Source organism: Brienomyrus brachyistius, chromosome 25, assembly GCF_023856365.1.
Source record: "Brienomyrus brachyistius isolate T26 chromosome 25, BBRACH_0.4, whole genome shotgun sequence".
Classification (NCBI taxonomy): domain Eukaryota; kingdom Metazoa; phylum Chordata; class Actinopteri; order Osteoglossiformes; family Mormyridae; genus Brienomyrus; species Brienomyrus brachyistius.
The window spans coordinates 6,531,214-6,553,211 of record NC_064557.1 but is presented as its reverse complement, the minus strand read 5'-3'; the positions used below and the strand labels follow the sequence as shown (position 1 = coordinate 6,553,211).

At 45.1% G+C, this 21,998-nt stretch overlaps 2 protein-coding genes across 6 annotated transcripts in view; both read right to left on the bottom strand.

Annotated features, from left to right (window-relative positions):
* LOC125720524 (choline transporter-like protein 1) overlaps positions 1-21,998 on the bottom strand; it is a 37,467-nt gene that overhangs the window by 3,625 nt on the left and 11,844 nt on the right. For 3 of the 4 annotated variants that reach the window (XM_048996031.1, XM_048996030.1, XM_048996029.1), the window contains 8 exons: positions 21,295-21,481; positions 20,406-20,574; positions 19,405-19,561; positions 18,864-18,947; positions 17,782-17,919; positions 16,977-17,213; positions 15,823-15,903; positions 13,989-15,089 (listed from right to left, as the gene is read on the bottom strand). In XM_048996031.1, the coding sequence (XP_048851988.1) occupies positions 15,066-15,089; positions 15,823-15,903; positions 16,977-17,213; positions 17,782-17,919; positions 18,864-18,947; positions 19,405-19,561; positions 20,406-20,574; positions 21,295-21,481 (1,077 nt within the window). In that variant the 3' untranslated portion in view covers positions 13,989-15,065. Of the gene's footprint in view, positions 1-13,988; positions 15,090-15,822; positions 15,904-16,976; positions 17,214-17,781; positions 17,920-18,863; positions 18,948-19,404; positions 19,562-20,405; positions 20,575-21,294; positions 21,482-21,998 lie in introns of those variants that run through there. The other variant, XM_048996032.1, reaches the window with a different exon arrangement.
* LOC125720523 (choline transporter-like protein 1) overlaps positions 1-21,998 on the bottom strand; it is a 37,157-nt gene that overhangs the window by 3,625 nt on the left and 11,534 nt on the right. The window contains exons 1-16 of one of the 2 annotated variants that reach the window (XM_048996027.1): positions 9,677-9,931; positions 9,466-9,507; positions 8,822-8,911; positions 8,062-8,204; positions 7,449-7,585; positions 7,191-7,284; positions 6,681-6,850; positions 5,381-5,470; positions 4,762-4,901; positions 3,897-4,083; positions 2,976-3,144; positions 1,969-2,125; positions 1,336-1,419; positions 1,099-1,236; positions 519-755; positions 56-136 (exon numbers count right to left, since the gene is read on the bottom strand). In XM_048996027.1, coding sequence (XP_048851984.1) covers positions 56-136; positions 519-755; positions 1,099-1,236; positions 1,336-1,419; positions 1,969-2,125; positions 2,976-3,144; positions 3,897-4,083; positions 4,762-4,901; positions 5,381-5,470; positions 6,681-6,850; positions 7,191-7,284; positions 7,449-7,585; positions 8,062-8,204; positions 8,822-8,911; positions 9,466-9,507; positions 9,677-9,916 — 2,199 coding nt within the window. In that variant the 5' untranslated portion in view covers positions 9,917-9,931. Of the gene's footprint in view, positions 1-55; positions 137-518; positions 756-1,098; positions 1,237-1,335; positions 1,420-1,968; positions 2,126-2,975; positions 3,145-3,896; positions 4,084-4,761; positions 4,902-5,380; positions 5,471-6,680; positions 6,851-7,190; positions 7,285-7,448; positions 7,586-8,061; positions 8,205-8,821; positions 8,912-9,465; positions 9,508-9,676; positions 9,932-21,998 lie in introns of those variants that run through there. The other variant, XM_048996028.1, reaches the window with a different exon arrangement.

Here is a 21,998-nt window from a genome sequence, read left to right as displayed (position 1 = left end):
ACAGACCCATAGGCCAAAAACCCGGTGCAGGGGGTCCGGCGGTCTCCTCACTTACCATGGGCCTCATCTCCCTGCCGTCGGTGCCGTCGGACCGGCTGGGGACAGCCTGCGCCTTCCGGCTGCTTTCCACGAACTCCTGCCGGAGTGGGAGCAGGAGAGTCAGGCCCAACTCAACGTCCGAGGGGCTCATGCAGCACCTGGGTGCCACTGCTAGCTTAGACCTTGTATCTGATATCCCGTAACCAGAGCATGCTAGTAAAACACATCTATCTGTCTAACCAATCCTGGTCAGGGTTGTTGGGGGGTGGGAGCCCATCCTAGGCAGCATACAGCCCTAAGTAGGGTTACATCCTGGATTCCAGTCTGTCGCAGGGTACATGCACACAAAATCATAGAGTATGTGCAATGTAGAGGGTGTCAATTAGGCTACCGATTGCAGGAGGAAGCCATAGTACCTAGACGAAAGAAATGAAGAATATTAAACACCTTTCACTGACCCATATGGGGACTGAACTCACCATGAGAGCTTTGTCCATGTAGAACTCCCTGCCCGGGCTGCCGTCGTTGTGCTTGGTGTCGATGGCAAAGCAGAGGAACAGGACGTCCACCACATTCTCGAAGATGGAGAGGAAGCAGTGGGCCACGAGGAAGGCGAAGACGCAGACGATGATCAGCGGTACCACCCATACGGTGTACTCGCGCTGGTAGTTCAGCGTCAGCACCCCCACAAAGGCCGTGCAGGACACGACCAAGATCTGAGGCCAGACAGAAGCAGGAACACAAAGATTAACACGCACACCAACAAACCAACTGTGCAGCTACTGTCTTCATGACGTCATCCAGGATGCTCAAAATTTAACCAGCATTTTTCCAGCCACGAAACAGTCAGCATATTAGATGATCATGAAGATCGAGAGACAAAATGTTCTCTTTATATATAAATGCCTGCAGCATTTAGGCGGTCACGTGTCTGACAGTAAGCACTCCTGGCCAGCGCTCTTTGTCGACATGTGCATGCTTGAGCATAACGAATAAAAACGAGCGAAGCCAGGTCGACGGCCTCCTCCCGCAACGACCGGCTGCGTCACCAGGCCGCACCTTCCCCATGAACAGGATGAAGTCGCCCACGGTGTTGATGGCGGCCACCCTCAGGGCGTTCTCCACCAGGATCAGGAAGGCGTCGCGCGCCGATGTGCAGAAACTGGTGCTGTTGATGGCGGTGGCGGTGTACGCGTTCTGCAAGGGGGGGGGGGGGGGGGGGGGGGGTCAAGTACGTTTCAGTCACAGGAGACAGCGGTATGCACAAGACGTGATGGAAATGGAAATAAAACCTACCTGATTCAAATAGCTGAGGCACTTTTCCAAACACCACAGGCAGCAAATGCAAGCTTTTAGCAAACAGCGAGCGATGGCATTTTCCTGAAAGGAAGCCAGCAAAAATCAGATCATGCATTTAACATATTTCATCAATATAACATACATATACACATACACATATATATACATACACATATATACACACACACATATATATATATATATACACACATACACATATATACACACATATATACATATATATATCTCAGAGGAATTTTACCACATACTGAACTCCCTACAGTAATTCACCTCACTTTATACAAATACCATTCGATATTTTGGAAACTGCCAGATGCAGGTTATAATTCTGCATGATTTTCTTTTAAGCTCATTTCACCACTGCGATCACTAAAACCATTTTCACACAGAACGAATGTACTGAAGTGCCACTTGGATCATCGGATAAGTCCAGACGAGTCCACTTATCCCAGAACGTACCAGGAGCAATGATTACCTGCAACAATCAGCAGGAGCACGTTCCTCAGAATGTTCAGGGATAACGTCTGTCTGCACACTAGCTTAAGATGCCTACAGCCTTCATCGATCCGGCCGCCCAGCCGTGCGAGACGGGGCCAGCTGTGGCCGTACCTTTCCTTTGAGCTGGTTGTGGATGTACATGAGGATGAGGCGAGGGATCTTGACCAGCGTGATAATGAAGGAGCCCTTGGCCACCGTGCCCAGGTGGTACCGTACCAGGCGGAAGACGGACGTGAGGATCGGCGTCGCGTGCATTTTGGACTTGTCCCTGAGATGGCGAAACAAAGGAACTGTCAAACTGTCAAGGAGAAGACCACTAGTGCTACAGAGCTTGCTCATCCAGCTTTTAGGGATGGATGTTTACATAGCATAGCGAGGTTGAAACCAGCGTATCCTTGATATTTAGGGCGAAGCAAGACCAACATCCAGGGATTTTTACAGTCTTCTGTACTTGTGTTCTAAGTATTGGGCCTGGTCAATGGAAGATGGCGTAAAATGGGTTCACAAGAACACAAGTATGAATATTAAGATTCACCCTTAGTAGTTGCACCCCACCGCCTAACCATTTATCTAAACTGTTCTCCTAAGATTCAGCAGTTCGTTTCTGTCCTGCAGGGGACATGAGACTGGTCTTACAAACCATATATTCAATCATGGTGAAACCTGTTGTACAACGCAGGGGACATCCTGGGCATTTTGGTTATAATACATTTTTAAAATAGCCACCATTAATACGAAAACCTTTTTTCTGCTGGGTTGCAAGAGGAACCAAGGGCAGTGGTCTCCAAGTGCAAAATAGAGTAAAACAAACAAATAAGTCAATTAAAAACCCACAATTGTTTTCTCTATGTTTACAATGCTACTTTAGGCCACTGGGTGAGGGGGCTACTTATGGTTAATTAAAGAATGTAGGTGCTTAGTAGTGATGGCCAAATGATGCTTCATGAACCATTTGCTGTTTTTTGTTACCCCACTAGATGGCGCTCTTGGTTTACTTGGTCATGCTTTGAACCCTATTTTTGAACAGAGGACACCATCTAGTGGGGTCAGAAAATACAGCAAGCAATTCCTCAAGCTTCATTCGGCCATCACTGGTGCTTAGTATGACGCACGCCAACCTTGTGAAGTAGTAGGTGACCACTGCCCCAGCCACCGTCATCTGCTGGCAGGCCAAGATGAACTCACTGATCCAGATCAGCCCCACGATGTGGTACAATGTTGTATACTGCAGGGGGCCGGACATGTGAAACTCCACAAAACCCGTCTGGTTGTTTTTGACTGGGTTACCTGAGGACAGAGACACACACACACACACACACACACACACACACACACACACACACACACACACACACACAATTCAGGACACAATAAAGCAGAACTAAAGTACCCAAACCAATAGAGTACCAGCGGTTTTGTGTTGATCCTTCACATTTACATTTATTTAGCAGATGCATTTGTACAAATTGACATGTACAAGTGTGGATTAGAGATCAGGGTCAGCAAGAGTTCCTGGAGCAACTGGGGTTAAGTAATGATGGCAAAACGAAGCTTCATGAACCATTTGCTGTATTTACTGACCCCCACTAGATGGTGCTCTCTGTTCATAAAAGGGCTGAAAGCCCCAAATCTAACGAAGAGCACCAGCTAATGGGGTCAAAACTACAGCAACTGAAGGGCCTTGCTCAAGGCCCCAACGGTGATATGATTATTCTGCTTGACGTGGGATTTGAACCCATAACCTTCGGATCGTGGGCACAGATTTCGAAACTGCAGAGTAACACATCACCATATTGTGAAACAGTTTCAACTTTGCAGATATAGGGCCTTAGACATGTGAAGCCAGAGTGAGTGTGAGCAGGGGCGGATTTATGTAGACATTAGCCTGAGGCCCCCCCAAATCAGGGCTCCTCCCCGACTCTGGGAAAATGCAACAGTTCGTTTAAAAAAAATCGGCAACACCCAAATGCTCGTGCCGACAACATGCTAGGGCCCCCAGATAATCCGACCGCGAGCGCAAGGACCCACTTTGTCCTCACCTGCAGTGCCAAGGAAGAGCAGAACCATGACCCAGTAGACCCAGAAGCACATGAGGGCCAGGAAGGTCCAAACTGGCTGGACGGCGAGCAGAGGCAGGTGTATGAAAACCTTCCCAGCCACATGGAAGAGAGCGATGGTGAGAGCCACACGCTTCCTCATGATGAACACCAGGAGGAGCAGGACCACCTGGATGGGAGACGGCCACCATCAACAACCACACATTAAACTCCCCAGGAACATCCAGTAACCAGCCATATCATAAATACATTAAGTGTGAGTGAAAATGCAAGGTCAGAGAGACAGATCACAAGGCAGTTTAATTAGTGTCTATACGGTTGTGGTCAACCATCAAAAATAGAAAAGCATAAAACTGCCAAAGAGGAAGGATCTTCAAGCAAACTCTTGCTTTTCCAGTAATTTACTTCATATGAAAACATTTATAAAGCATCTTCTTGCACATGCAGAGTCAGAAAAAGGGGGGTACCGTCTTGCAGTTTCATACAAACAACATTGACGTCCCTCCAATAGCACAACAACGTTCCTCTGTGTCCATTTCTATACCTCACAAAGGTAAATTTGCCTACAACTGAGACACAATTAGCAGACCCTCAAGGGTACAGCATCAGTGACAGATAGTTGTACCCTCAAAGGTACAAATTGGTACTTTGCTGACAGTCTATGTCACCATTTACACAAAGACCCGCCCAGAAAAAAAAAAAATCAACCAGACAGGATTGAGTTTTCAGCAATGTGAGACTTGATGGTAAAACTCTGTAAAACACTACCTGTAAAACTCTGCGACAGCTCTGTGATATTAATGTTTTACACAGCAAAACGAAAATAAATCAAAACTCAAGCACTTACTGTGAAAACAGTTGCGATGATGGCATATATTAGCAAGGCATGGACATTGTCTTGGGCCACCTGCAGGTCATTTGAAGCCATGGTTGTATTCAAAGCCTTCCGGTGATCTGCATAGAGCCACCAGAGCCCACCGGTTCCTCCTGGAGACAAAGAGGTTCATCTTTTCCCACATCAGCTACGCTTAACACATATAGACCTGGGTTCGAGGCTTAGAGCTATTTAGCAATTATCAATACAAACAAAATGCGCAGAGAAAAAGCCTATTATACTTTTCTAGAAATCTGAATGATAAAATTTGATATTCATTAGACCACAAATCACAGCTTTTTGGTGAAAAAAAATTAAACGATGGGGCACCAAGCTAGCATTCAGTTTTTGGTGGTGATTGGTGACATACTACTCTGTAATTCAGAGCAATACTCTAGAAGAGCATTTCCCAACCCGGTCTTCGTGGGACCCACAGACGCTTCGTGTTTCTGGTCCCAAAAATGTGGACTGTCTGTGGGTCCCCGAGGACTGGATTGGGAAACACTGTTCTTGAAATCCATTCTGGTGTAAATGCAGAATTGGTGGATGTTCGGCAGTCTAATCAAGGGTACAGAGGGTTATCTTAGCTCACCCAACGAGCCGAGGATCACAACTCCGGTGAGGATCCAGACCAGCACAGCAGAGATGTAGCGGATGACAAGCATCAGGATAAACGACAGCACTGCATGACAGGAGAGAGACGAGGCATTTCATTATGGGCCATCAGCCCTCACTCTAGCGCCGATAACACAAAAGATGCCCTAGGGAATAGAGCATTAGCAAAGCTCTCAGCCATAACGCAGCTTGGATGTCTACATCTTTCTCTTCACTGGGCATCAACTGCAATAATTTAACACAACACACTTAAGTTTGATAGTGCTTCACTAAATCGATCAGCTATGTCTGGACAGGCCTGACTTATGATGTGTCTTTTCTTCCCTCAGTGACCATTTAACAATCCCGTTGGGTCAGTCATCCTGGCAAACAGGTGTTGAAATGTGCTGTTCAGTCACACCTTGACTTACTCCAGACAGATAAGTACTCAGTTCAGAGTGGAAGAAAAGATATGTGCGACTGCAGCTTCACCGGTCCGAGCCCATGGGGGGCGCCCTAGGCAAGTTTTAGAGAAAGTGAAACCGACTGGCGAAGGTGGTGCCCCTCACACAGGATGGTGCCCTAAGCGGCTGCCTACAGTATCAGTCAAAACTTTGGACACACCAAGCCGCCAACACAGGAGAGTGACAGTGTCGCATCACATGACCTGGTCACCTGAACTAAACACTGCAGAAAAGGTTTCGGAGGAGTTTGACCAGAGAGTGACAGAAAAGCGGCCAATGAGGGCTCAGCATTTGCGTGGGCATAACGGAAAAGCGGCCAATGAGGGCTCAGCATTTGCGTGGGCATAATGGAAAAGCAGCCAATGAGGGCTCAGCATACATGTGGGACCTCCTTCAGGACAGCTGGAGAAGCATCCCAGGAGGCCACCTCATGAAAGGAGGAGAAAGCAGGGTCAGCCAGTCCCTGGGACAATGGGGGTTAAGGGCCTCGCTCAAGGGCCCAAAGGTGGGATCACTGCTGAATCAGCGATCTGAACTGGCAACCTTCTGAATCCCAACCCAGAGAGCTGCCTGCCCCCCCAGCCACAAACAAATAATTGTTTTATATACTTTTTTTTTGGTCAGTGCATGATTACATACATGTTATAGTCTTGATGTCTTTATTCTAAAATGCAGAGAATGTAACACAAATAACCCTTTCTGTGGGTAGGCGTATCTAAACTTTTGGCTGGTACTGTGCACGTCGAGTTGACCAGCACTGAACTGCAGTGTACAGAGACTCAGCATAAAAACCGAATTAAGCACAGAGCAGGCTGATAGCGTGCAGGAAGCTACCTAAAGCCAGCAAGCAGAGGCCCACGATGATCTCCTTGCTGGTCATCACTCCGGCGATGAGCCTGTGCAGTGCGCTGTCATCGCTGACGAAGGTGATGAGGGCCTCCGCAAATTTGGAGTAGCAGGCGACGTCCATGGGGGCGCAGCGATGGAAGATGGGCAGAGACGAGCTGTGTTCGGGTGAGACGCTCAGCATCATTATGACGTCATGAAGACAAAGCTTGTCGGAATGTTACTTACACAAAATGTTCTGGAGGGCAGAAAGAAAATGACTGGCTCAAGGAGATAACCAATCAAAAAGTGACTAGAGGAGGTGGGACCAAGACATCTGATTGGTTGGTCCTGCCTTCTCTAGTTGCTTGGACGCATCTCCTCCCCATTTTGATTGGTTTTCTCCCTGAACCAACCATTTTATCTTCTGCCCTCAGAACACTTTGTGTAAGTAAAACTCCCACAAGCGAAGCCAAAAGACAGCTTTGGCTATAGAGGACACAACAAAGCCGGCCTCACCTTTTCGGTACAGGAAGCTTGGGACATTTTGTGGCTGTATCCGGACTTGTGGTGTATTGGTCAGGTTTCAAGTCGTAGGAGCAGAGCAAGGAACCTACAAAAATTATACAAACATTCACTGACACTGCAGTTTAACCACAACTTGTTAAAAGACTAAACATTCATGAACCTTTCTACTACGCTACCCCAAAGCAGAAACACATTCATTTCAGTTCCAGAACACTTTGGCTGCATATTAGGTCAGTGTGAACACCTCACCGTTCTGAAGAGCAAAATTCTGGAGGCTGGCGTATGACACGAGTGGAACATCGGGACACTTGGACACGCACAGTGCCATGGATTTGATCTTCCTGTGCACAATGTCGATGTTGCAGGGATCGAGGAAGAAGACGTACCTAAACAAGGAGATGGCACAAAACTTAATGCTGTGAAGAAAGATCTTAACAGAATACAAAGGTTCTAAAATACGTGAATGGATTGTGCTTTGGCAGGAGCAGGCAGCCCTGATCCTGGATCCTGGTATCCAACATGTTTTCCATCCTGGTTCATCGCCATTTCAGGCATCAGCTATGAGATCACAGAGGGCAAGCAGAGGGTACAACCAGGCTTATACCCTGTATGGGATGCCACACACACTCACACTATATGGACAATTTAGACACAGCAGTAAGAGTTACCGTACGTTACATTTTTGGACTGAAGAACCCAGAAAATAGGCTGTACCCCAAAAACAACAAGCAAATTCCCCACAGCCAGAACAGAGGCTGCATTCGAACCCCTAACCCGGGAGGTGGGAGGCAACGGGCCACCTGCCATGCCAACCCAGTAAGAGAACAGATCACTGAAAGGTAAGTACGTGCGGAGGACTCACTTGTATTGGGTTTGATCCTTGCCGCTGAGTGGGATGCCGGCTATGGGCGAGTTCCTCTGGCCGCAGGTGTTCCCGAAGCTGTCATAGCCCGACACCAGCCTGGAAGCAGCCCCCGTGGCGATGGCAAACCCGCAGATGAACATCTGTGGGAGTCCAACGCTGCCAGTCAGTCACTCAGGTAGAGCAGGGGCATCCCATAATAATAATAATAATAATAATAATAATAATACACATTCATCTTTAAAAGAGGTGACTTGCAAAGTCAAAGGCATAAAAAAAAAGACACGGCTAATAGGTGCGCGGTCAAGCAGCTTTAAATGCTTATTTTAATGCCAGCAGATTCTCCTCTTACTCTCCTCGCAAATCTGGGTCAGCGATGTTCGGAAACATCACGAGGAGGATTTTCACTGTACAAAACACGGGCCTATTTTTGCTTTACCACGTTAACGGCACCTCGATACTCATCTACGAGGCTCCCAATACAGGATGAGATTGGCGTAAGGAGGGCAAACACGCTCCTATTCAAAGAAGCGGCAGAGAGGTGGAAAGAGTTGGAAAGTAGAGTATAAATGTCCTATAATGCACAATACACATGGAAAACGTATCAGATACTACAGGATTTAAATGAAAATGTAAAAGTTCTCATTTATAATCCAAGCATGATGGAAGCACTAAGTAAGTATCAGGTCCGGCGCAGGAGTGTCACAACAGAATCCGGCTAGTGAAGAGTCCGACAGCAGATACCACGTCTGAGACTCACCATGCCGAAGCAGAACAGCAGGAATACAATGAGCCAGGGGATATCCGTGCAGCACCTTTCCTCTAAAGGTCTCCATTCTCGTTTTGGCCTCTGTGGACATAAATACATACATGCGAGAGGTCCGACGCCTTCCCAAAAAAATAAGGAACACAACCACCTGACCACGCTCAGGCGACGCGCTGACGGTACTAATCGGCAATATAATGCAAGATATCTGCTAGAAAACAACTCAAGTGAACAGCCTGTATTCGGGGATCTATTTTTCGAAATCATTAAATTATTTAGGAGCATACCACGCAATATTCTTCGGGCTTTGCGGCAAACCGATCAACATCATACAGAAACCAGGTCATTATTTTTGCGAAACCAAGCTCCTCGCAAACAGACTAATATATACGTGTAACGTACAGATACCTATTATTATTACATTCTGTCATTACCTTTAACATGCAACACATGCAGACGTTGCATATTCTTTCATCAAGTCGGAAATAACAACACTAAACTTCTGCAAAACCTGCATCGCACCCGTCATTCAACGTCCATTGGATAAAATACATTGCAATGCTATATTTATTTTCCAAATCAGGTATATTAATGCATACAAGGTTTTCCATAGTGGGTTCGGGATCCCGATTTATTACCTCGGCGCTGCCACAGCATCCCATCGCAGTTGGTCTTTTAATCTGCTAAAAAACAAAAACTTTAAACACAAGACGAAAAAAAACAAACTTGAGCGAAGTTGAAAACGCCCGATCGCCCTGCATGTACAATAAATCACGTCGACGGCTCGCAAAACCAAACAAAAAAAAAGTCCACTCCCAGCCGAATTGAGCCGAGCCGAACCGAGCGGACCTGCACGAAGCCGAAAGCAGGGTCCAGCGAAGACGGGAGCGGAGACTCGATCCGGTAACAGATCGCAGTGCCGAGCTGCTTCTTCGCGGTTTCCGCAGGTGTATCCGGAAAAACGCTTCTCACTTGGTGGGACTTTAAGCGATCAGCGGCTTGCCGGGATACCGGCGGACCGCGCGCATTCAGAGCGGCGACGCCCGCAGGGCTGCGCGCATAAAGTGAGGGTATGCTAGGCGCTTGCATGGCGTATAAACTGTTTGTGCGCTGTAACAGCGCAAATGCGTACTTTGCGCGGATATGACAGGAAATTTAGCTACATGATTTATCCTTTATATGCTATTTTTTGTGCTTTAACTCTGTTATAACAATCGATTGCCGAAAATATCACTGCGTACCAGTTATGTGCATCACTGTATATACAATGTAAGAGAGAAACAAGTAAAATGATAATAAAAATGCAACCAGATTGTGCCTATACTCGTGTTTGCTGTGTATTTGAACAAGCTATTAATAATTGAAATTATTAGCTTACTCAAACGAAAAAACAAATAGCCGACTTAAAGAATTAATTCACATAAAAATAGAAATCACAAAACGCAAAGTTAAGTTTGGGGAAAAAACTGAAAGAACTATGTTATCAAATCCACCTTTCAAATATCCTACTCCTTGTAATTAACTGTTCAGTTCATTGCCGAATTTATTTTACATTTTATATTCAAGCGTAGCCTGGTGCCTTTTGGGCCGAGATAATTTCACTTCGGTTCAGCCATGTTTTATATGTCACATGCACGTTTTTTTCCACTTTATTAGCTGGAATCAGTCACTAGTTTTGCTTTACTATGGATACTCTATGGATTTTCTGGGTTTTCGGAGTCCACATCCTATTATTAGTAACTTAGGCCTTAGTTTAACTAATATGCCTAGTTGAGTATGGATGACCTCTCGGTTTAATCACCACGATTACACTACATCTATAGGTTTATACCATTCGTAATAACGGAAGCATATCCGAACTGCATATTTGTTCGTGCTAGGGGTCAACGCCATGGCGAAATCTGACGGACATTTTAATTCGAATGTATTTTTTTTAAAATCGTGGACATAGTAAAAAAACGAAACATACACGTTTTTTCCTTAATCAAAACTCTTGGCCACAGGTATACTGACTATAACTGGTTCGTACTGAAGCTGTTTTTGACAAGAATGTAGAATTTCCATTATTTCCGGGTAAATGATTAAATATGGGTGGTATATAAATAACCATTTGGTTCTTGTTAATATATAATACATGATACAGTTAAACATATAATACATTTATATATATTACAGTGAGTGGAGTTATTATAAATTACGTGCAAGCCACTCACTGTCCCCTAGATGGTGCACGAATCAGCTCATTCCGTTCCCCCCAAGATGACTGAGAACGCTGTTTGTAGGTGTGGGCGGGGCATGTGGTTAAAAATGACGCAGCAAACTTTACAAAACTTCTGATGATACACGCGATCAACCAAGAACGTGAACATGTTGAACTGCTTTACTAGGTCTCTGAGGAACGGAAGATGTTTAAAATATATAATAAAATATTGAATGGTAAAATGATTCTGCAGATTTCTTAATATAATTACATTATTGTGCAATTTATCCTTAATGACATTATCTGTACTAGAATATTATTTTTTGAAAATAGAATGTTTTTAATTTGGTATGGTGGTGCACTGGTTAGCACTCTTGTCTCACACCTCTGAGACCCGGGTTCGAGTCTCTGCCTAGGTCACATGTGTGCACAAATATTTTCACAAAACCAACAGGCCTAATTACAGACCTTTGCAATCAGCTCACTTAATGGTAAGAAACCGGTGGAAGTTGAAATATCCATTTCACAGTCCTTTGTGAGCTCTGAAATGTTTTTATTACAGAAAGTGAAAATGTTAATGAAATACTTATGTGAGAAAGGGGTTTTCAAGGATTCTGTTACATAAAGAAGGTTACAAATAGTGTAATGAACAAAGAGGGAATTGGGTCTGTCATGTCTTAGGCCTTAGGCAAGAAGAGATTGTTTTGAATACTGTGTGACCTCGCTTCGTGATAGCTGCCTGCAGTAAGTTCCGCAGACCCTGACGAAAGCTCAGACCTTGGAGAGGCAGACAGAGGAACAAAAGGGGGGGAGAAACCACCTGCAGGAAGAGATTGGAAGCTGCCCCAACTGGTGCACAATGAGTTATAGCTTTATAAAATAGTTGCAACAGACAATATATAGTATGTTATGCGGTAGTGCAAATGTATAAGTAATGATGTTAATCATACTAATCATATGTTAACCATGTATTTGCAGTGAATCAATGACAATACGTCAATGTGTTAATCATTAATCAATGGAACACCCAAACATTAATAGTGATTCGACGTCATATGATCAATATCTATATACATATCTCAAGTAGAGTCTAGAAGCTGAGACAGATTCCGGTAAATTGAGCAAGATGTGTGGATTTTACCTTGCTACCAAGGTGAACCAATAGAGCAGGAGAATTGTGTTTGTTACACATTTGAGCTCGGTTTGTTGATGTTTCGTGACCAATCAGGACTTAGAAGTCCTTATTGGGAATTGGGAGTTATGGTTTATCAACTGGTTGCTCTCTGTGCTCCAGGTGACTTGGTACCGAGTGCCAGAGTGTGATGGGAGTGTTTTGCTGGATTGCTGGAATAAAACAGATTTCCTTTACTCACCAAACTGAGAGGTCCAGACTTTTATTCTAAGTGACTCTCTGTGTTATCAGAGAGGTCGATTAAAAATTTTTCTACCACAGTTGGCACCCAACGTGGGGCAGCTGAGTTCTTTGTTCCTGACGATGGGGTCCTGCGATAGAAGTAAGTAAGGCGTAGAGCCTGATGGGACCAGATCCAGATGAGATTGAGGATTGGCCCAGTCCCTCGTCAAGGAACAACGGAGATCACGCTGTCCCAGAGATGAACATTCCTGAGACCGATTTGGCCGGACCTGTGTTGGTGAGGTAAAGGCTTCTCTGTTTATTTTTGCTGCTGCTTTGCTTGTTGCTGAAGGTTATGTGACTGGTAGCGTTTGAGAGTCCACAATGATTGTGGGAATCGCTGAACACGGTTAGGAAGGCCATAGGGAGAGTGCTCATCCACCTGTGATAGGGAAAGGGTGCGGTCCGAGTGGAGACCTGAGTGACCTATTACGTGGGTTAGGTGGATGCACGAGACCTTGGGAAAGTCCGTGATTTTGAGTGGTGCCACAGTATATTGTGCGACAGGGCACAAGACGGTAGGGAAGCCGTCAGACAGCAGGGAAGCCGTCAGACAGCAGGGAAGCCGTCAGACAGCAGGGAAGCTGTCACCCGCGGGGACCAGACACGACAGTGAAGGCTTGGTACATCAGGGGCAGAGGGCAGGGTGGTGTGCGCACTGCGTGGCACGGCATTGTATGGTGGAGGCTGGACAGTGAATGCATTGCATGCAGTAGCATAGCACTGCGTAACAGGCCAAGGATGGGTAAGATTCCTGTGTGTGGACAGGGACAACCTAAGAGAGGCGCTGTCGTAGACCCCCGACACCAGGCTGAGGGACTGTTCAGGGTTTGGTCCACTCTCGGTCCCACGGGAGTATAAAGGGTGTGTGGTTTTTGGAGAATGTGGTAAAGGGTGTGGGGTGTCCCAGGTGTAGTATCCTCAGTGAGATAAAATGATTCATGGGGTCGATTTTGCTCCACACTGTCGCATGTAGGTGTCAACAGTAAATGGAATAATGAAATAGCCCTGCGGACTGATATAGCACAAATGTGTCTGGGAAATCATAGAGTTATTCAGCTAAGCACTACTTCAGACTCTCCTAAACATGGAAGGAGGATGAAAATATTTAAACATATTTTCTTGGGTTGGTTATTTTATACTGCGTCTCACATTACTCTATTGCACACTCTGTATTGGTCAAACTGCAAGCTGTACCCAAAAAAAAAAAAAAAGTTTTGAAAGTTAATGCAGCGGTGTATTTGTAAATACGGGCACACGCAAGTAGGGCAACTCTGTAGTATTGAAGCATTGTTGTTGATTTCTTTTCCCCAAAAGTTTGTGTATTCAGCCATTTTAGGACATTAGGTTTTGCCAGATTGTCACCAGTTTCAGACAGTTCGGGGTGGATCGGGGAGGAAAGATGGCAGCATAGTACTAAATGCACAGGAAGCAGGGATCCTACCTCCTCAGAATGACACCATCGCTGATTGCCATGGTGACACAGGGAAGCCCCTCCCCCCCGTTAATAAAACATTTGGTACACAGAATTTAGAAAGCAATACAAATTGTCCTTTTCGTTATTTTATTAAAATTATGGACATAAAGAATCATAAAGGAAGCAAGTTTACAAACTTATTGCCATTAAGACGTGCAAATTGTTAAAGCATATGATAAACCCCCCAGTGACCTAAATAAAAGGTATACGACAAGATAGCAAGAACAAGGAAACATCCAGGCTTACGGCATCAATGCCCCCCCATTTCCATCCCGGAATCCCCACAAATTAAATAGCTAAAATAATACAACCAGATATACCCAGTTCTTGTAGTGAAAGCAAACTGTAAACGTAAAGCCAAAATAATAACATGTAATCTAATGTAAATAATAACATAGTTTAAAAAGTAGTATATTTGAAAACCATATTAGTGTCAAACAGAAATTCTGTGTCAGTGCTCAAATGAACTAAAGATTTATTTTTGTTGGTGAACAAACAGGGTCAAGCACAGTGATTTATAACCGACTTCCTGTCAGTAGCGTTGCAGCTATAAGGCCAACAATGACGTTCTCAGCCAATTTACAATTCCGCTGTCCACAATTACCCTGAGAAAATGTCCAATCAGAGTGCAGTGTCAGAATGCCTCCTTCTCATTGGTCAGTTACAGAGCTCTATAGCTACGCTATCGACAGTCAAGCAAATTTGCTTGGATTCGGAGTATAAAACATATATGAATATTAAAAATTAAACAATAAAACAAAACACTGCCACCATAAAGAATATGTATAATAAATCAGATACGTAAAACATATTAAAAACAAAAATTGTAGGGAGGGGTGGATATTAAAACTAAAACCCGCAATGGAACTTATTGAAAGACTGATCCAAAAGTGATTCTGTATGTTTGACAGTCGTGCTACTGTGGATCACAATTGTCACGCTTGGAAATCGCACCAGGTGCTAAAATACGTGGAGCTCAAGTAAGAAGTTCTCCGTTACGTCAAGCGAATGTACATCTTAAGATCTTCTGTTCCCTGGGGTGAAATCCTAGTAAACATATTACACATTGTTAAACAAATAAAAACATCTGGAATGTAACACAGTAAATTTGCAAACAAAAACATAAAAAGTTGGTGGATGATTTTGGTCAAGCTGAGCTTTGTCCACCGGCCTGGGAGAGGGAAGAGGAGTCGAATATTATTTTACATCAAATTTCTACAAATTATCAAAAAACAGGGCAAAATCACAGCTCCTTCTGTTCAAAGTAAAAGGAGAAGCTAGTGATGTCACTACAACTCAGGACACCACCACTAACTTATCTACTGCAAGTTCTGTTTGGCTGTAGTTTATTTTGGGTGAATTTTCAACTCCTTTTCTGTCTTATAAATATTGCAATAATTGTCGCAAAAATAATCAAACCAAATACTGATAGAAAACGGGAGCCTGTTTACTCTTAAAGTATTAAAACTGAGGATGAAAGGCATTTACAGTGAGCCCATGCTAACAGCCACACAATTAATGGAGATTTATGATATATACACTTATAAATACCCCAGCTGTATGGTCACACCTTCAGTCACACAACAGCTCAGGATGCAACAGTACTTGTGTTTTACATTTTTTACTTGGGCAGTAAAAGTTGGGCTCTAAAAATAACATACCTCGTAAACCACCAAAGCCACTTAAAAATAAAAAATTAAAGGAAATAAGAAGCAGCAGGTAAAAGGGAGAACATTCTTTTCTGAAAGCATGCCATGAAGGGCAGAATCTGGATTTGTTAGAAACGATGCCCTTTAGCGGCGATGGACACGTGCTGCTCGGCTCAGTGCCCTCCCAGTTGGCCGGATTTACAGACCCGTGGGCCAAAAACCCGGTGCAGGGGGTCCGGCGGTCTCCTCACTTACCATGGGCCTCATCTCCCTGCCGTCGGTGCCGTCGGACCGGCTGGGGACAGCCTGCGCCTTCCGGCTGCTTTTCACAAACTCCTGCCGGAGTGGAAGCAGGAGAGTCAGGCCCACCTCAACGTCCGAGGGGCTCATGCAGCACCTGGGTGCCACTGCTAGCTTAGACCTTGTATCTGATATCCCGTAACCAGAGGATGCCAATAAAACACATCTATCTGTCTTCTAACCAATCCTGGTCAGGGTTGTTGGGGTGGGGGGGGGGCTGGAGCCTACCCTAGGCAGCATACAGCCCTAAGTAGGGTTACATCCTAGATTCCAGTCTGTCGCAGGGTACATGCACACAAAATCATTGACTATGTGCAATATAGAGGATGTCAATTAGGCTGCAGATTGCAGTAGGAAGGCAACGTACCTAGAGGAAACAAAAGCTTGTGCCACAAGAAAACATGCAAAGTCATACACACATAGAGCCACAAACCCCAACCCTGGAGATGTGAGGCAAAAGACCGTATATCATTTTCTGAAGATCATGCAGACTGGTATGGGTGACAGTTGTGGTGGTCGTGTTGTCGTCAAACAACAAATGACGCTGATTGGGTACTACCTCGACGACGCCTCCCTGACTGGGTACTACCTCGACGATCCATCCTGGACCTATTAGCTAATTATGTGAGTGTGATTGCTTTGTCTTTATAAACTCGGATGCACATAATTTGTATGCAAGTACGCATTCCCAGTACAAAGCGGCTATGACAAGAAATCACCCTACATTTTAACCTGTATACCGCAAATGAAATACGTATTAACTGGATGCACGGTAATTTTGTGTCATAGCAGCGCAAAGGCACAAAAAATTAAGCATGCATCTGCATTTCCACGAAAAAAATTACCGTGCGTATTGTTCAATCGGCAAATGGGTACTTGTGTACCAGTTATGTGCATCCCCATTTACAGTACTTTTGGAAATACACTCGGATGAAAACATAATACAGAAGTATGTGTGGAAACCACTGTGCGACTCTAATATAATAGCAAGCACCATCAGCGTTCGGACCCAATCTCTTATTTTGAATAAATAAATAAATACACACACTACACACACACACGAAGAATATTAAACACCTTTCACTGACCCATATGGGGACTGAACTCACCATGAGAGCTTTGTCCATGTAGAACTCCCTGCCCGGGCTGCCGTCGTTGTGCTTGGTGTCGATGGCAAAGCAGAGGAACAGGACGTCCACCACATTCTCGAAGATGGAGAGGATGCAGTCGGCCACGAGGAAGGCCAAGCCGCAGACGATGATCAGCGGTACCACCCACACGGTGTACTCGCGCTGGTAGTTCAGCGTCAGCACCCCCACAAAGGCCGTGCAGGACACGACCAAGATCTGAGGCCAGACAGAAGCAGGGACACAAAGATTAACACGCACACCAACAAACCAACTGTGCAGCTACTGTCTTCATGACGTCATCCAGGATGCTCAAAATTTAACCAGCGTTTTTCCAGCCACGAAACAGTCAGCATATTAGATGATCATAAAGATCGAGAAAAAATGTTCTCCATATATATATATATATATATATATATATAGAGAGAGAGAGAGAGAGAGAGAGAGAGTTTGGTACTGACTGTTTTGGGGGGGGCGCGCACACACACACACACACACTATGTGTGTGTGTACTGATATATACTGGAATATGAATCATTTTATATTGAAATGAGGCAATTATGCAATTGTACTGACAGGCTACTACTGGTGTGTTGCGATTTAGGAGAGGAGAGTACATTTCCAGGTAGTGCGCCTGCAGCATTTAGGCGGTCACGTGTCTGACAGTAAGCACTCCTGGCCAGCGCTCTTTGTCGACATGTGCATGCTTGAGCATAACGAATGAAAACGAGCGAAGCCAGGTCGACGGCCTCCTCCCGCAACGACCGGCCGCGTCGCCAGGCCGCACCTTCCCCATGAACAGGATGAACTCGCCCACGGTGCTGATGGCGGCCACCCTCAGGGCGTTGTCCACCAGGATCAGTAAGGCGTCGCGCGCCGACGTAGAGTAGCTGGTGCTGTTGATGGCGGTGGCGGTGTACGCGTTCTGCAAGGGGGGGGGGGTCAAGTACGTTTCAGTCACAGGAGACAGTTAGTGGTGTATGCACAAGACATGGCTTAAGTAAGGAATAATTGACGACGGGCCGTTGAATTATTAGAAAATAATGCACACCCGAGGTGGTAATGCGGCCACGACGCGAAGCGGAGTGGCCGTTACACCTCGGGTGTGCATTATTTTCTAATAATTCAACGGTCCGGAGTCAATTATTCCGCTTATACTACGGTTGCCACACCTCAAGACATCGATCAGATGATATATTTCAAGGGATTCGTCCGGTTTTCCTACTTAAATCGCTATTGTGAGTAGGATTATTTCTTCCGCATCTCATCCAACGACTCTTTTGCTAGTTCCAAAACGTCATTTTAAAGCTGGCAATGGAGGCTTGAGCCGTTGATAGCAGAATAATACAGTTAATAATGAAGTTATTAGAAAGAGAGCGAGAGAGAAAGAGAAACAGAGAGAGAGAGAGCTTGTATGAATTAGGCTACCTCTGTGTGTCCCTCAGCAGTGTTCTGAAGCACCGTCTCTAAACTGTAAGTCTGCTTTAAGATGCAGCGCTGTTATTACCTCGCTAGTGAGAAATGTCATGTGTAGCCTTTAAGTTGGTACACTAGGCTAACTAATACTGCTGCAGCCCAGCTGTTGAAAGTTTCATATTCACCGTAAATATTAAAATTTACTTTCGGAAAATCGTCTGTCATGTTGTTGTTTTTGTTAGTCCTGTGTGCTGTATAGGTACTGTATGCTAATTTCCGTTATTACAGTTAACTATGCGAAGTGATACGGAACTTTAATGCGGTCAAGAGAGCTACCTGGAACTACGTTCGCCGTGCGGTTATCTGAAAATAATTGCACACCTCAGAACGTTCGTCAGCCAATAACATTCAAGCATTCAACAGTCCCGTAGTATAAATGGAAATAAGACCTACCTGATTCACATAGCTGAGGCACTTTTCCAAACACCACAGGCAGAAAATGCAAATTTTTTGCAAACAGCGAGCGACGGCATTTTCCTGAAACCAGCAAAAATCAGATTATGCATTTAACATATTTAATCAATGTAACTATATATATTCCTCAGAGGAATTTTACCACACTAATACTGAACTCCCTACAGTATTTCACCTCACTTTATACAAATACCATTCGATATTTTGGAAATACGCCACCTTGCAAGCAGGTTATAATTCTGCATGATTTTCTTTTAAGCTCATTTCACCACTGCGATCACTAAAACCATTTTTACACAGAACGAATGTACTGAAGTGCCACTAGGATCATCGGATAAGTCCAGACGAGTCCACTTATCCCAGAACGTACCAGGAGCAATGATTACCTGCAACAATCAGCAGGAGCACGTTCCTCAGAATGTTCAGGGACAACGTCTGTCTGCACACTAGCTTAAGATGCCTACAGCCTTCATCGATCCGGCCGCCCAGCCGTGCGAGACGGGGCCAGCTGTGACCGTACCTTTCCTTTGAGTCGGTTGTGGATGTACATGGCGATGAGGTGAGGGATCTTGACCTGCGTGATAGTGAAGGAGCCCTTGGCCACCGTGCCCAGGTGGTACCGTACCAGGCGGAAGACGGACGTGAGGATCGGGGTCCCGTGCATTTTGGACTTGTCCCTGTGATGGCGAAACAAAGGGACTGTCACACTGTAAAGGAGAAGACCACTAGGGGGTGCTACAGAGCTTGCTCATCCAGCCTTTAGGGATGGATGTTTACATAGCATAGCGAGGTTGAAACCAGTGTATCCTTGATATTTAGGGCGGAGCAAGACCAACATCCAGGGAATTTTACAGTCTTCTGTACTTGTGTTCTAAGTATTGGGCCTGGTCAATGGAAGATGGCGTAAAATGGGTACACAAGAACACAAGCATGGTTGAGTATGAATATTAAGATTCACCCTTAGTAGTTATCTAAACCATTCTCCTAAGATTCAGCAGTTCGTTTCTGTCCTGCAGGGGACATGAGACTCTGGTCTTACAAACCATATATTCAATCATGTTGAAACCTGTTGTACAACGCAGGGGACATCCTGGGCATTTTGATTTTAATACATTTTTTAAATGGCCACCATTAATACGAAAACCTTTTTTCTGCTGGGTTGCAAGAGGAACTAAGCGCAGTGGTCTCCAAGTGCAAAATAGAGTAAAACAAACAAATAAGTCAATTAAAAACCCACAATTGTTTTCTCTATGTTCACAATGCTACTTTAGGCCACTGGGTGAGGGGGCTACTTATGATTAATTAAAGAATGTAGGTGCTTAGTAGTGATGGCCAAATGATGCATCATGAACCATTTGCTGTTTTTTGTTACCCCACTAGATGGTGCTCTTGGTTTACTTGGTCATGCTTTGAACCCTATTTTTGAACAGAGGACACCATCTAGTGGGGTCAGAAAATACAGCAAGCAATTCCTCAAGCTTCATTCGGCCATCACTGGTGCTTAGTATGACGCACGCCAACCTTGTGAAGTAGTAGGTGACCACTGCCCCAGCCACCGTCATCTGCTGGCAGGCCAAGATGAACCTACTGATCCAGATCACCCCCACGAAGTGGTAGAATGTTGTAATCATCAGGGGGCCGGACATGTGAAACTCCACAAAACCCGTCTGGTTGTTTTTGACTGGGTTACCTGAGGACAGAGACACACACACACACACACACACACACACACACAATTCAGGACACAATAAAACAGAACTAAAGTACCCTCACCAATAGAGTACCAGCGGTTTTGTGTTGATCCTTCACATTTACATTTATTTAGCAGATACTGACATGACATGTACAAGTGTGGATCAGAGATCAAGGTCAGTGAGAGTTCCTGGAGCAACTAGGGTTAAGTAGTGATGGCAAAACGAAGCTTCATGAACCATTTGCTGTATTTACTGACCCCCACTAGATGGTGCTCTCTGTTCATAAAAGGGCTGAAAGTATGCCCCAAATCTAACCAAGAGCACCAGCTAATGGGGTCAAAAATACAGCAACTGAAGGGCCTTGCTCAAGGCCCCAACTGTGATATGATTAATCTGCTTGCCATGGGATTTGAATCCATAACCGTCTGGACGTAGGCACAGATCTCAAAACTGCAGAGCAACACATCACCATATTGTGCCACAGTTTCAACTTTGGCTTCACATGTCTAAGGTCCTATATCTGCAGAGTGAGTGTGAGCAGGGGCGGATTTATGTAGACATTAGCCTGAGGCCCCCGCAAGTCAGGGCTCCTCCCCGACTCTGGGAAAATGCAACAGTTCGTTAAAAAATCGGCAACACCCAAATGCTCGTGCCGACAACATGCTAGGGCCCCCAAATAATCCGACCGCGAGCGCAAGGACCCACTTCGTCCTCACCCGCAGTGCCAAGGAAGAGCAGAACCATGACCCAGTAGACCCAGAAGCACATGAGGGCCAGGAAGGTCCAAACTGGCTGGATGGCGAGCAGAGGCAAGCGTATGAAAACCTTCCCAGCCACGTGGAAGAGAGCGATGGTGAGAGCCACACGCTTCCTCATGATGAACACCAGGAGGGGTAGGACCACCTGCACGGGAGAAGGCCACCATCAACAACCACACATTAAACTCCCCAGGAACACCCAGTAACCAGCCATGTCATAAATATATTAAGTGTGAGTGAAAATGCAAGGTCAGAGAGACAGATCACAAGGCAGTTTAATTAGTGTCTATATGGTTGTGGTCAACCATCAAAAATAGAAAAACATAAAACTGCCAAAGAGGAAGGATCTTCGAGCAAACTCTTGCTTTTCCAGTAATTTACTTCATATGAAAACATTTATAAAGCATCTTCTTGCACATACAGAGTCAGAAAAAGGGGGTACCGTCTTGCAGTTTCATACAAACAACATTGACGTCCCTCCAATAGCACAACAGCGTTCCTCTGTGTCTATTTCTATACCTCACAAAGGTACATTTGCTTACAGCTGAGATACAATTAGCAGACCCTCAAGGGCACAACATCAGTGACAGATAGTTTTACCCTCAAAGGTACAAATTGGTACTTTGCTGACAGTCTATGTCACCATTTACACAAAGACACCC